General features: G+C 35.6%; 1 protein-coding gene across 1 annotated transcript; it reads left to right on the top strand.

The window, feature by feature from the left end:
• Window positions 1–295: 295 nt before the first annotated feature.
• On the top strand, window positions 296–6367 carry retm (real-time). The gene is made up of 6 exons (XM_017621443.1): window positions 296–1266; window positions 1338–1596; window positions 1663–1784; window positions 5393–5678; window positions 5745–5845; window positions 5917–6367. Exons 1-6 carry the CDS (start codon window positions 325–327, stop codon window positions 6106–6108), a joined length of 1902 nt encoding a protein of 633 aa, XP_017476932.1. The 5' UTR covers window positions 296–324; the 3' UTR covers window positions 6109–6367.
• Window positions 6368–14614: the final 8247 nt, after the last annotated feature.

The raw sequence follows: 14614 nt of genomic DNA, 5'->3' as shown, positions 1-14614 counted from the left end.
AGAGATATCAAGTTTTCAGATTGAAAAATATTGATTTTCAAGAGTTTTATACCATTTCTGGGAAAATTTGTTTCTTTCCCATGTATAAGATACATGGAAATCTATAAGCACTTTGAGGGAGCTCTAAATATTTTTTGATCTCAAAATAATTTAATTATTTTCGTTATAGAACAGTCCCAGCATTACGATTTCGGCTTTACTTCTTTTTTACTACCAATTTTATCCCTATACCAATCGCTCTAACACTATGCTTAAGTACTAATCTATCCCTCCTTCATTATATCTTTTCAGGCCTACGAATGTCGCTTTCCAAAATGCCCACAAATGCCCATCGTACTCGACTGCGAGTTGATCAAGGATGAGGTATTGGAGAATGGCGCGAAACGCAATACGACTCGTCGTTGCAAATTGGCTGTCGATGCGCCATACATTTTCAAAAAGTTGATAGGTGTGGACTCTGTTTACTTCTTGCAACACAACTACCTCGATCTGGCCAATCGGACACTCAATATTGAGGCTGTGAATGAGAGTTTCTCATCGCGCATTGAAATTTTCGAACGTTGCCGTTACTATGCGCATCCCGACAATCCCGATTGGACATGCTTCGACCAAACAGCCACATTGGATATTAAAAACTTTTTCGGTTTCGAACACTCCATGGAGAAGATGGGCATGAAACAATATACACAAACCACTTTAAAAGGCAAGGAAATCATTGAGTATTTCATAAATGAATTGAAAGAGCAGGGTGTCACCGAAGTGGAACGTTGGGTGCCGCCAGTCGATGCACCCTGTTCGCCGACAACGCGTGAGGCTAGCGATGAAACCGCACAAAAACTAAAAGATGGCGATCGACGACGCTCCTCACACGATGTGCTGCTCGATGGTGACTTTATAGCGAAAAATTTGGGTACACTAACGCCAATGCAGGCATCGAAATTGTTGGAGCTGCGAAAAATGCTGGATGGTGACGAAGACTTGGAACAAATGCCAAGTTATCAGACCATACTGCGTTTTTTGACAGCACGCGATTGGCATGTGAATCAAGCGTTCACAATGCTCAAAGATTCGTTGAAATGGCGCAAGGAGCACAACATCGACTCGTTGGTTAAGGAATACAAAGCGCCAGCTGTGGTGGTGAATCACTTTCCGGGCGCTTGGCATCATCACGACAAGGATGGACGACCGATATACATACTACGACTGGGTCATATGGATGTTAAAGGCTTGCTAAAGTCCATTGGTACCGAGGGGCTGTTGAAACTCGTGAGTTTGTGAACAGATTGAAGGCTGTAGAAATCTTGCTGAGAGCAAAAAAAAAAAAAAATTCTTTACAGACGCTACACATTTGTGAGGAGGGTATGCAGCGTATCAAGGAATCTGCTGAGCGCTTGGGTCAACCAGTGTTGAGTTGGTGTTTGCTTGTAGATTTAGAGGGACTTTCCATGCGTCATCTGTGGCGGCCGGGCGTGAAAGCACTACTCAATATCATCGAAACAGTCGAAAGCAATTATCCCGAAACAATGGGCCGTGTGCTGGTGGTGCGTGCGCCGCGCGTCTTTCCCATCGCCTGGACTATAGTCAGCGCATTTATACGTGAGTACTGATTGGGTTAAAGGTGTGTGGGTACGACTACTTTACGTTTCTTACGCTTTGTCACAGATGAAAATACGCGCTCAAAATTCCTATTCTACGGCGGTCCCGACTGCTTGCACATGAAGGACGGCCTGGAGCAATACATCGATTCGGACATTACACCAGACTTTTTGGGTGGCCCATGTAAGGTAGGTCACAATCATTTCGTAAGGTACTGTAAATAAACTCAATTGCTTATATCGTAAACCGATTAGTTTGTTTGTAAGTTTACAGTAATTTATCCTTTTGTTAAACCTAATCTGAAATTCTATTTTTTCTAAATGCCTCCGAAATGAAATTTTGTCCTTAACAAAATTCAGTCTTCACTGGTCTACATTCCGTATGTGGAACAAATTAATCAAAAGTATTTTACGCATTGCTTTTTTCCTAATTGCGATTGTGTAAGAGGCGCTATTACTTAGCTTTTATGTTTTTCGTAAGCTTCACCACCATTCATTTGTCCAGTCATAGTCGTTACACTTTGTTTTCTCGTCTTTAATGTATACATATTCAGTGGCAGTGCACGCAATTTATTTTTTTCATCATGTAAATCAAGTATTTGTCGGCTCATGTGCTTTCACAATGTTATTCAAAACATAGATTATTCAAATACTAAGTATGTATGTATGTCAAGTAGTGTTTTCTGTCTGTACTTTGTACGATCGCCTCCAACATTTCTACGTAATTTCCTTTGCTTCAAAGCAGCGAGAAAACAGTAATCGGCCACCGTTCATTGACCTACTAATATCACAAAGCTTTACTTAAAGCTTAGGTTGGACATTTGTTTTTGTTTTTTTATCAAAAATCTTTAGGTTTGTGCGGTTTGAGACAAGTTTTACCTTTCTGAAGCTCTTTGATAGCATTTTTAGGGTTGACACCCATCAATGCAAATATCCTCGCTTGGCAACTTTAGTTGGATTTGTGNATCACAAAGCTTTACTTAAAGCTTAGGTTGGACATTTGTTTTTGTTTTTTATCAAAAATCTTTAGATTTGTGCGGTTTGAGACAAGTTTTACCTTTCTGAAGCTCTTTGATAGCATTTTTAGGGTTGACACCCATCAATGCAAATATCCTCGTTTGGCACCTTTAGTTGGATTTGTTAAAAATGTTGATCGATGGGTTGTCTCCCGCATCAAAGTTAGATTAGATGTATGTACACTAGGGTGGTCCAAAAATGCATGTTAAAAAGTAAGACCGAAATTTTTATGCTCTCACGCCCTACAACTGTTCTATACCGAAAAAATATACCTCCATATTTTTTTTTTTTTTAAATAAAAAATATTTAGAGTNGTACACTAGGGTGGTCCAAAAATGCATGTTAAAAAGTAAGACCGAAATTTGTATGCTCTCACGCCCTAGAACTGTTCTATACCGAAAAAATATACCTCTATATTTTTTTTTTTTTTGAAATAAAAAATATTTAGAGGTCGCTCAAAGCGCTCTAATTTGTCCACGTATTTTATGGAAAAAAATATTTTTCGCAGAAAAGGTATAGAATTTATAGTAATAAAAAATGGTTAAATGAACAAGTGGGTATTGTTATTGGAAGTCTCCCAAAGAAAACCAGAGTTTTCAGGCCAGTCAACAGAAAATACAATTGTCGGGCAATACCGGTATGCAAGCTGTCGGGAGATAGCGGAGGCACTAAACATGAACCACATGAGCAAAGAAGTTGGATCTTTGGGTGCCACATGAATTAGCGCAAAGAAATTTGATTGATCATCAGTGAAATGCTGCTGAAGCGCAATCAAATCGAACCAGTTTTGAAACGAATTATTACATGCGATGAAAAATATATTAAAAACGAGAATAGATAACGAAAGCGATAATTAATGGTCAAAGACCGATAACCCTCCCCAAACGACTTCAAAGCTTGGATTGACGGCAAACAATGTTATGTTCAGTGTTTAGTGTGATTGGAGGGCAATTATTGTCCATTACGAACTGCTACAATATGGCGAAACGATCACTGAGGTGCTCTACTGTGCACATCTCGACTGTTTGAACGAAGCAATCAGGAAGGAGCGACCAGAATTGGCCAACGGGAAAGGAGTTATGTTCCATCATGACAATGCTAGGCCACACACCTCTTTGATGTCTCCGAACAAATTAACGGAACTTGGTTGGGAAGTCTGAATGCCTACACCGTATAGCCCGGACTTTGCAACGTTTGACTTCCATGTGTTTCGGTCTCTGCAAAACGCACGTGATGGTAAAAAATTGACCGACCGAAGAGCCGCTAAAAATCACTTGGTCAATTTTTTCGCCGATAAACCACAGAAGTTCTGCACCGATGGAATTATGAAGCTACTCGAAACATGGCGAAAGGTCACAGATTATAAGAAAGAGAGATTTTTTTTTTTTTCAAAAATGTACCCAAAAACTCTCCATCTATGAAAGGTCAGACTCGTCGAAAGTTATCAAGTTACCGACATTTATCGAATCGTCAAAGTTGAACAGGTTTATTGAGTTGCCGAAATTTATAGACACCGAGGCTGCATTTCTTTATTCATTCTGAATGTTTGGAATAAACTTTTTTGTTTACTTACATATTCCTTAGAACGTTCCTGATGATACGTTAACGTATATTTTAAACTCATTCTGTTTATCCGGCTGTGAAATGGGATTATCCGGAATGTATAAAGAAATACGGCCAGAAACTTTGTTGTCGAAATTTACGGATAATTATTTATAATTATAATTAATTGGTCAAGTGAATGAAATTTATCAATTTAACGACTTTTATTGAATTATTATTATTTATAGAGTTAAAGGAGATTTTCGAGTTATCGTAATGCATCGAGTTTTTTCAACTTATTGAGTTATCAGTATTTATCGATCTACTAAACTTTGCCGATTTACCGAATCGAAGCTCTTATAATTTTCTAAATATATCCAGTTATCGGTCAAGGGTTTTATAAGCTTATCGAATTATCACTGCTTATCGAATTTTATCGTGTCAACGAGTTATCAAAATTTAGAGGTCTCCAAAGTTTATCGATTTATCGAAATTAATCGACCCCTAAAAATGCACAGTTATCGATATTTATCGAAATGGGCCGAGTTATTGAAATCTGTTAAGTGGTCGGATTTTGGTGTTTTTGATATACAGCGCATATGTATCAAATATCGAGATTTATAGACCAACTGTCATTTAAAAGTCCTGCCAAAATCATTCAAAGATATACAAAATTTTAGTCACGTTTTAGTTCCAAAGCAAGAGGAGACGGCGTGCTAGGTTAGAAAACCTTTCCAAGGCTCTTAAAAAACTAGAAAAAGGGTCGAATTTCGACAGTAACTGGCACTAGGGTATAGATATAATTTCCTATATCGTCTAATTGTTTGAATAAAATGTGTAGAACAACCGTCTCTGTGTACTTCCCTACAATCCCCTTTAAAATTTTGTTTAAATCGGTTCAGTCGTTTTTACGTGATGTCCGCACAATGTAAACGGCCTATGTTTCTGAAAATTTACATTTCTTGAGCGTCGCTATTTTCTTAAAAACTTGTGAAATTATGCGCAAAGTATCGGTTAGTTTTTTTCATTGCACAAATGCGATTCAATATCGAAAAACATTAACTAACACTTGTATAATGTATGCAAAAATAACTATCAGCTCCCTCAGCAAAATCCAATGTCACCCACACTTCACTTTTGTCCCACGTCTGTGATGCAAAGTATAATTAAAATCCTCTTAGAAAATACAAACAAACAATCACTTACCAACTAATACTATTCGCTACTTTCAAATGTAGACACTCATACACGAGGGTGGTCTTGTGCCAAAAACGCTCTATAAAATGAATTCATTGGAAGAGGACGACGCGGATGAGGAGGAAAAGAAACCACAAGAGGCTGGCGCCTTGATGCACGAACATCGTAGTCTCTATAAAACAGTAGAATTGCGTACTGGTTACATACATGAAGTGATCATACCAAATCAGGATCCAAAAAGTGTACTCACCTGGGATTTCGATGTGACACGCAGTGATCTACACTTTACATTGTATCGTGCAACGAAAGAGCTGCCGTCAAAAACTGGTGAGTGCCTACAATGGCATTTAAAGACTATGCAGTTACCTTAAGTATTTCGGTTACCGTTTCTAGATACCGCCGTTTCTATATTTGATATGAGTGATTTCGTCGAGGGCGAACACTACTTCAAGGAGGAACCAACGCTCATTTGTCGCCACCGCGAAAGCGTGCAGGTGAGTGTGGTTGCCGGTGTTGATAGAATGAGTTCTCCTCATATTTTTACTTCTTTATCCCGTTTTTTTAGGGTTCCCATGTAATGCATCACACCCACAGTTATATAATGCAATGGTTCAGCCCGTCATGCGGTTCCGAGGGCCCCGCACAATTGAACTTCTTCTACGAAGTACTGAGTTCGGCCAACTACAAAGGTTCCATGACTAGTTTGCAATCGGGTTTCTCATCATCGTCGGCTGCCAGTTCGTGTCAGAGTCGATGATATGAAGCGAATAATGGTGCGGCCTGTAGTAGCGGTGCAGCAGCAGTGCTGACGATGAACGGTAGGCAGGGAGTGGGGGCAGCGGGAAAGCTGCGGCAACAGCAACAACATAACGGTGAGGAAATGCATGAACATGGCATTGTTGCCGTCGATTCGCTAATGGAGAAGACATTGAATTGAGCTGAAATAATGAGTGTGTGTGTGTGTGTGTAGCGCAAATCAGTACACAATTAACTATAATTTTTGATTTAATTATAAATATGCAGTAGTTTTATATAATTTCAAATGCTTATAAGGAAAATATTTACTAGTTTAATAAAATTTAAATAGACGCTATAATTTAAATTGAAAAAAAAAACAAAAAACGTGGGTAGATTGATTTTAAAGCGGATTTTTAAAGTATAGCAGAATAATTAAGTTTTTAGCTAAAGCATGAATAATAGTGAAATATTTGCGCCCATATGAAAGTGAGGTTGAGAAAAATTGCAATTTTAAGAAAATATATATTTTGCTTTATTTTATTTTCTAGGTATTAACAATATAACGAACACAAAAATAAATCAAAAGTAGAATAAGAAAAAAGTAAGCCAAAATTTAGTGCTGAATGCTTGAAATTTGTTTTAAAAATCGTTATCGATAAATCGACAACAACAGGATTTATTAAATATCAATGAAGCGATAACAAAAATATTTATCGGATAATGATTAATCGGCAACAAAAGAATTTATCGTGAAAAAAGTTAGGTATATTGTTAAATCGATAAGAAATTATGCTCGATTAATCGATAACAAAAAGATGTATCGTCAACAAAAAGTTATATTGTTAAATCGATAAAAAAAATTATGCTCGATTAATTGGTAACAATATTTCGGGGATTAATCAATAACTAAACAAACAATAATTGTTTACCGTAAGCAAAAGAATCATTATCATTAACAGCCGAATCGAATGTGCAATAAAATGAAACACACCAGCAAACACATATGTATTTTTGAAGAACTTACAAAAACCACACATGCAAGAGTGCTAATACAAAACAATAACAAAAGTTTAAAGGCTTTATTGGAATTGTAACACGTTTTTTAACCTTATCGGTAAGCGAATTAAGCCAAACATTTTTTGCAAGTGTAACCGATTAATCTTTTAACTAAATATGTACATACATATGCACTGAAAATAAAATTAGGAAAAGTTATCGATAAACAGCATATCTAATGGTATTAGAAATGTCCGACTTTTCCTTTTGATGCTTCATTCTGATGAGTTTTTAATAAATAAAGAAAGGCAGTTAGTGCTTGTTTCCACGCCGCACTCAATTATATTATTGTACATACATCGCAGTTCAGAACTGCTCTAAAAAGGTGCTATGTTCTTTAAACTTATCTGAAATTTGATTTTATAAAAAAAAAAAATATTATAACGTGTTTTCATGTATGCTTTAAATTATATGATTGCATACCGTTATTCCGATGGGTTCATCATAAATTTTTTTTTGTTTATATTATGTAAAGAGCGCGATTCACAAAAAAACGAGTTTATAACATGTTTTCACCGCAAATATAGTTACATATATGTATGTATGACAATATATAGTACGTATTTCAGCAGCCTTGCTTAAGCAAATACATATCAAATAATATTGAAAACTAAATTTAAATAAGATGAAGAAGATGCTTATACCCTGTTTCCATGTCAATTAACACGTATTAGGGAATTCAAAAAAATTTCAAGTAAAATTCGTCTTTTATAATGAAAAAGTTTATAGCCTGTTTTCACAACGAATGGTATCATGTGATTGAAAATGAAATTAAGCTTTCCGGTTTATTATCGAAGCACAAATTTAACTGGGTTTGTTTAGAAATCAGATGTATAAACATTAATATATGGATACTTTAGAAAATGCGCACTATGACCATGGTTTTCTTGTGCCCTCTTAGCTCATCTCAATATCTCCTCGGGCCTTTAGTGCCCCAAGTAACCTAAGGGATCCCAAAGTGGCTGATTGTGAACCTGCATTTCATCTGGCCATATCGCAAGCATCTTCATTTGGCGCATTCCAAATGCAGTGGAGTTCAAACCATATCAAAATGCCAACTGGGGTAATATTAAACAGTTCTCGGTTTGCTCTATAGAATACAATAACCCTTTGTGATACTTGCTACTTTCCTTAAACTAATTTTTGAGTGAGTGCTTAGTTGTCTAAACCTATTGTAGGTATAGTTTTGAAACACTGTTTAGTTGGCTCTCAGTGGGTCTGTCATACAAGTCAAGCGTCTTTAAAATTAATTTCAGTCAAGAAAAAACTTTTTTTTTTTAATCATTTCCCGCTCGCTGTCGTCATAGGAGCCATTATACATACCTACATATGTACTATTTTATATAACAAATGTGGTTATTAAAATAGAGTGTACAATATGGCCTATTTCAAGACTTCCATGCAATTTTTAGAGGTAGTAGCAATGCATTATACTATGTACCTCAAACAGAACAGTGTCTGAACTAAAACAAAATATTTTGGTTTGATTGATTTGAAATTTTAAAACCCTATTCACCTACGATTTGTGGAAAGGATCTGTCTTGTGTGAGTCAAAGCTGCGTGGAAACAAGCTACTAGCCAAAAGGTTATTCAATTCAGTTTTAAGTCGTTGCTGCCAACTCTTAGAGCTTAATCTACCTGGAAGTCAGTCAGTTGTGTGTGTACAATAAACCAATAAAAAAAATCTAAAATCTTTTAGATAGAAAAAATGCAATTAAAATTTCTTTTTTTTTGGAAATTAATTTTAGAGCGATATACATAATTCGTAAAAAATCTAATAATTAAAAAAAAGTAAATGAAATATTTTAGAGTTAATTTATAAAAAATGTTCCAATTAAAAATTTTATTTAAGAACTACATTTACAAAAAATGCTAAATATTTCTTTAAAAAAATCCCAAAACCTCCTAAAATTCTTGTTTTGTTTTAACTTTTAAAATTTTTGGAATACCTTTTTGGAAAATTAATTTTAGAACTACATATTTTGCAAAATTAATTCCAAAAATGTATAAAAAATGCAAAAACTGTCTTTAAAAAATCCCAAAAGATTCTAAAAAAATGTTCTTTTCTTGTTTTAAATTTAAAAATATTTGGACAATTTTTTGGAACATTAAGGAAATCTCAAAACTTTCTAAAAAATGTTTTTTTTGTTGTTTTAAATTTTAATATTTTTCGAACATTTTTTTTTTTTACCGAAACAGACTTTCCAAATGGGCACATACAATTCTACAACAATGCGCGTAAAAAGCAGCTTTTAGGCGATAGGAAATTTTTCGATAGGCAACGCTTTTTACCGCACTCCCCGAGAAAAATGGTTGTAATGAAACTAATATAAAAATATGAAATATGTACATCTGCATGTATGTATGTATGTATATATCTGTACGAACACACATATACTTATGTACATACATCATTGCATGCAAAAATACTTGTAAAGTGTTAATATTTATTTTGTGTCAATTAACACAAACGGCTGAAACAGTTTAGAAGAATTATAGGAAATAAGAACACACTGCAAACAACCCATATGCATGTGTATATATCAAATGCAAACCGCCTATGTGCAAAGCAAATAAATATATTTGAAAATATTTAGCAAACTTATTTTTTAAGTACCTACCTACAAAATTGTAGTTTATTAGAAATTTTACCAGCATATGTACATATGTATGTATTTGCAGGTACATAAATAAAACATACATATATAAAAGGAAAAAATGCGAAATTTTTTAGCTTTTTATATAAACAAAAAAATATTTGCAAAGTGCAACAACGGATATAGTATATGTACAATGTGCATACATACATGAACATTACGTATGTGCATATGTGTAGTAAGTATGTATGTGGTTAAAATCTGTTAACCCTTCACTGAACACAAAGTATTAGCAGTATTTTACGTGTAGCGTTTAAGATGGTAAGTGTTGGCCTCTGATTTGCTAAAAGAAATTCTAATTCTATAACCAAAACTTAGTGCGTAAGTACTCCTGATCTTGTATACCTACTACTTGTTACCTTTTATTTAGAAAAAAATAAAAATTTCGAGAATTAAAATAAAAAGTATAAGTAAATTTTTGCTAAAGGTTCTTTGAAAGTAGACGTTTGCTGAAAAAAGCACACTGTGCATTATGCTTTTGCACTATAAAACCAAAACATTTTGAACACCCATTTCGTTATGAAAAGTATACAAAATCACACATGAGTTTATACTAGTAATGGGCAAAATTTTTAAAATATATACTTACATATATACACTTTGTTAAATATTTGCATATGTACATACGTGCATAAATATATCCATGCAAATTTTTACAAACGAATACACATATTATGCATACATAAATACACAAATGCACATACATGCATACATATTAAAAAAAAAAAAAACAACAAATAATCATAATATAATATACTCCGTTTAGAGAAAAATGCTTCGCGCTAAATCCAAAATTGTTCGCCCAATTTTCTAATAAACATTAACACTACATACCGGGGACCGAAAATAATCGTTATTATTATTATGAAGTAATTTCATTTTAAAATCAACGCAAATCGCGTTATTTTTTTCATTTGTGTTTTTACGATCATTTTCCATCGTATTTCGATCATATTATAAACGTTATTTTCAGATTTAATTTTTTAAATCATAAAATATTTAAATCGGTTATAAAAGCGCAGTCTCTATTATAATGGTTAAAAATTACCGAAAAAATTAAAATAAAAAAAAAAACGATTATTTGTGAACGAAAAAATTTAAATCACAAAATAACTACATATTGGAGTTGATCAACAAAATTAAAATTAAATAATAACGACCAACAATTTTCGAAAATATGAAAATCATAAAATAAAGATTAAAAATTATCGGTGACATAAAAATAACAAAATAACGATTAAAAATGATCACAAAATTAAAATCACATAATAACGGTTAAAAATTATCGATAATTTTTGATTGAAAAAAATTTAAATCACAAAATAACGATTAGAGATGATTGCAAAAGAAAAATAATAAAATAGCAATTAAAAATTATGAAGAAATAAAAATCAGAAAATAACGATTAAAGTTACTCAGTGAATCGAAATTTGAAATTATGATTTTTATTACAAAAAAAATCATAACGGTAACGGTCCCTGCTACAAACAAAAACACATATATCAGAATGGAATGAAAAAAACAGATTCTCGAAGTTACGTACTATAAGCAAATAAGAAAATGTTTCATGTTAATTAAATGTATAAGCATAAATAAAAAATATTTACTGAAAATAAACTAATTTTATTTTATTTAATCAAAAAAAAATATTAATACATATATCAACCACTTGATCAATCCGATTTTTGGCTCTTAAAGCAGTCAAAGAGCCAGCAAGTGCTACGCAAAAAATAAATCAGCTCTCAGGGTAAAGGGGGTGCAAAAAAATACATTAAAAGCATCATACATATATACTAGTAATGCGAGTCGGAGTACAAGAAATTTTAATACGCTCTTCTTCCCCCTTCATGCTGGCTTTTGATGGTACCCCTCATCTAGCACCTATGTAAATGTGCCAAGCCGGCTCCTAAGTGCAAAACGCTACTGGGAGCCACTTTGGCCATCTGTGCCCTAGGTAAACTGAATTCTTCCCAACCAAACACAGATGGTTTTAGCTTCATTCAAATTTCTTTTGGCTACTTAAGCAACCCTGTCAAGAAATATGTAATTAGTTTAATGGATTTTATATACAAAAGCCAATGGAAATTAGTAATTTTGAGATGTATATATAACTTATTTAAAATATTAATCATGTGTATAAAGAAACAAATCTCCCTTAGCAATTTCCCATCAAAAATTCACAATAGAGCACTTTTTGTACTTAACAACACTACGCTTCAGGTCGCCTATTTTTTAACCATCCTGGCTGACCTCGGATGAATAACCGAGTTTCATTTGTTGCTTTGCATCTATTTAGTTCCTTCAAAGAGTGTTCTTTTGTAGCTCGGTCCGAAAGCGGACTTGCCTTCTTTGAAGTTACAAATATGGGTTTCATTCCCACGTTCAAAATGCTAGTCCCAGAAGACAAGATATACTCGAAAAGCTGATTCCGACTTGCATTGCCCTTAGGTTAGGTAAGATAAGTTAGGCTCACGTGGCTGCTGGTCAATTGGCCAACACACGTAGGCCTGCAAATAGGCCCTTTGTGATACCACAGAGATCGAAAAAAAACCTACTCCTTCTTGAACCAGGCAGTGTAGTGATGAAATCTGAGTAGCTGCCGTATATTCAACTTTTCCACTGCAAAGAGACTTTTTCCTACTTCCACTCACCTTCCCTCCGCTGAGGACCCCTGTTGAAACCAGAGTATCAGTAGTGCAAAAAGCGAGCTTTAGCATGGATACAAAAGCGGAACTTGTGTTTTCCGTACAAAATCCCACTACTCCGACATATTTAGTTCGGTAGCACTGGCAAAACCTTCACGATTGTAACATTTCGAAAGTACATTGGGGCAGGCAGTAAGTAGGAAAACCAGGGTGATTTTTTGCACCTCCCGCCAGCGTTTTGGTATGCTCCTGCATCCCATCTCCTCAATCCCTCTGAAACAGCCATTGTCCCTTCACCACTTCACATAACCTTGGATAGGGTAGCCATATAAGTGAAGTATCTGGGACTCCAAACTGCTCTGGAGGGCTCAAGTTGAGGCGGTCGCCTCTAAAGCTACGAGAGCGATGATGGTGGGCAAATGTCTAGCGGGAAAATCCTGAGGATGCACTCCAAGCATCCTAAGATGGATGCACACCATGATAGTACGACCAATAGTCACCGATTGGGCAGTGGCTTCGGCTTCCAGAACTACTCTGTCAACGGTGAGGTAGATCCTCACCAAGATTTAACATCTGGCGTATGTTTGCATTACCGGGGCAATGCACACATGCCCGATTGCAGCGTTGGAGGTAATTCTGAAACTTGAGCCACTGCATGTTAAAGTTGAACAGGCTGCAAAGCGAACCACTCCAAAATTTTGCGAAAGGGTTTTATCAAAGGTAAGGTCATAATCATTTCGGAACAGGGACGAGGAGGCTAGCTCCCAGCTCCCATTATTTTTGCTCCCCAAATTTGATATGCATAAGGTAATAGTTTTGGAAAGAAACTTTGGATCAAGACGGCCTGGAGTACCTCTGTTACTTAAAAACATGTCCACGCGACTACACTAAAGTGGTACACTGATGGCTCTAAGACTTTTAGGGTAATGGAGCAGGCGTATATGTCCCCAGACTGAAGCTTTCGCTGCCGCTGGGAACATTTTCAAGCATCTTCCAAGCAGAAGTCTATGCCATCAGTCTGTGTGCGGAGATAAACCTTCGCAGGAATTATCGTAGTGAGAGGATCCTCATTTTAAATTATGGTCAAGCGGCACTCAAGGCTCTCCCACCCTTCGAAGTCAATTCCTTAATGGTGTTGGAGTGTAAAGAACAGCTTAATTCCCTGGCTGAGAATAATCCTGTTAAAATTCGACCAGTTCGCCAGAATGGCTGCTGCTCCGACCCCGATAGGATCTGAACGCTCCCTTAACTAACACGAGAAAGGAAGCGCTCAGAACGAAAAACACCAAACTTGGGGAACTGCACTGGCGTAGCACCATGGGTCTTAGTCAAGCTGAAAGCTTACTATTAGGCTACAATCTAAAAAAATACAAACCACTCATAAAACTAAGATTAGCTAGAAATCTGGATCTATGTCGCTTCTATGACTCCGCAAAGGAGACATCACTGCACCCGCTACTGGAGTGTGGGGCCCTTTCACGTAGAAGTGAGAGGCGAATAGGGCATCTATGGCCAAGAGAGGAGCACATGCACTCCCTACCACCGGCATTTATTCTGAAATTTATTGACTCTCTAGGGCTAACTGAGGTATTGTGATGAGCTGACAGCTCGATAGACCTATACTGGTCACAGTGCCTACTCTATTTATATGTATTGTCACAAGACACGAATAAAGATCCGAGCTCAAAAGTTGACCGCGAAAAAAAACATAGTTGACGGCGAAGAAAAACGCGTAAACTAATTTTAGTCCCTATCTTATCTACTACATCCGCTTCGCCGTTTGCTCCCGTCTTTTTTTTCCTCCTCTTCCTGAAAAAAGGGGCCTACGTCCTCTCTAGGTGGTCGGCTATCTTATCGAAATTTATAAAGGCCAATTTTCAAATAAGATAGTGTCAAATCTTTATTCTTTTTCGGATTACTACACCTGGTATAATTTCACCATGATTTGAGGGTAGCAACTGGATAATAATTTTTCCGTTCAGCCATCTGATACATACAATCACAATTTAAAAGTTTATGATTCCCATAAATTGTACTTAAAAGCTTTTCGGTTAGAAAGTTTTTGAATTTAATTTTTTTTTTTTGTTCATTCGTGAATACCCCCAACAGCTGTTAATGACATTTCGCTCCAAACAGCTGTTTTTGTATTGCGCTTTATGAGTTTATG

Source organism: Rhagoletis zephyria, unplaced genomic scaffold, assembly GCF_001687245.7.
Source record: "Rhagoletis zephyria isolate East Lansing unplaced genomic scaffold, Rhagoletis_zephyria_1.1 Rzeph_scaffold_00041, whole genome shotgun sequence".
In the NCBI taxonomy this organism is placed as follows: domain Eukaryota; kingdom Metazoa; phylum Arthropoda; class Insecta; order Diptera; family Tephritidae; genus Rhagoletis; species Rhagoletis zephyria.
The sequence above is the reverse complement of the archived record's forward strand: the minus strand, read 5'-3'. Positions and strand labels throughout refer to the sequence as shown.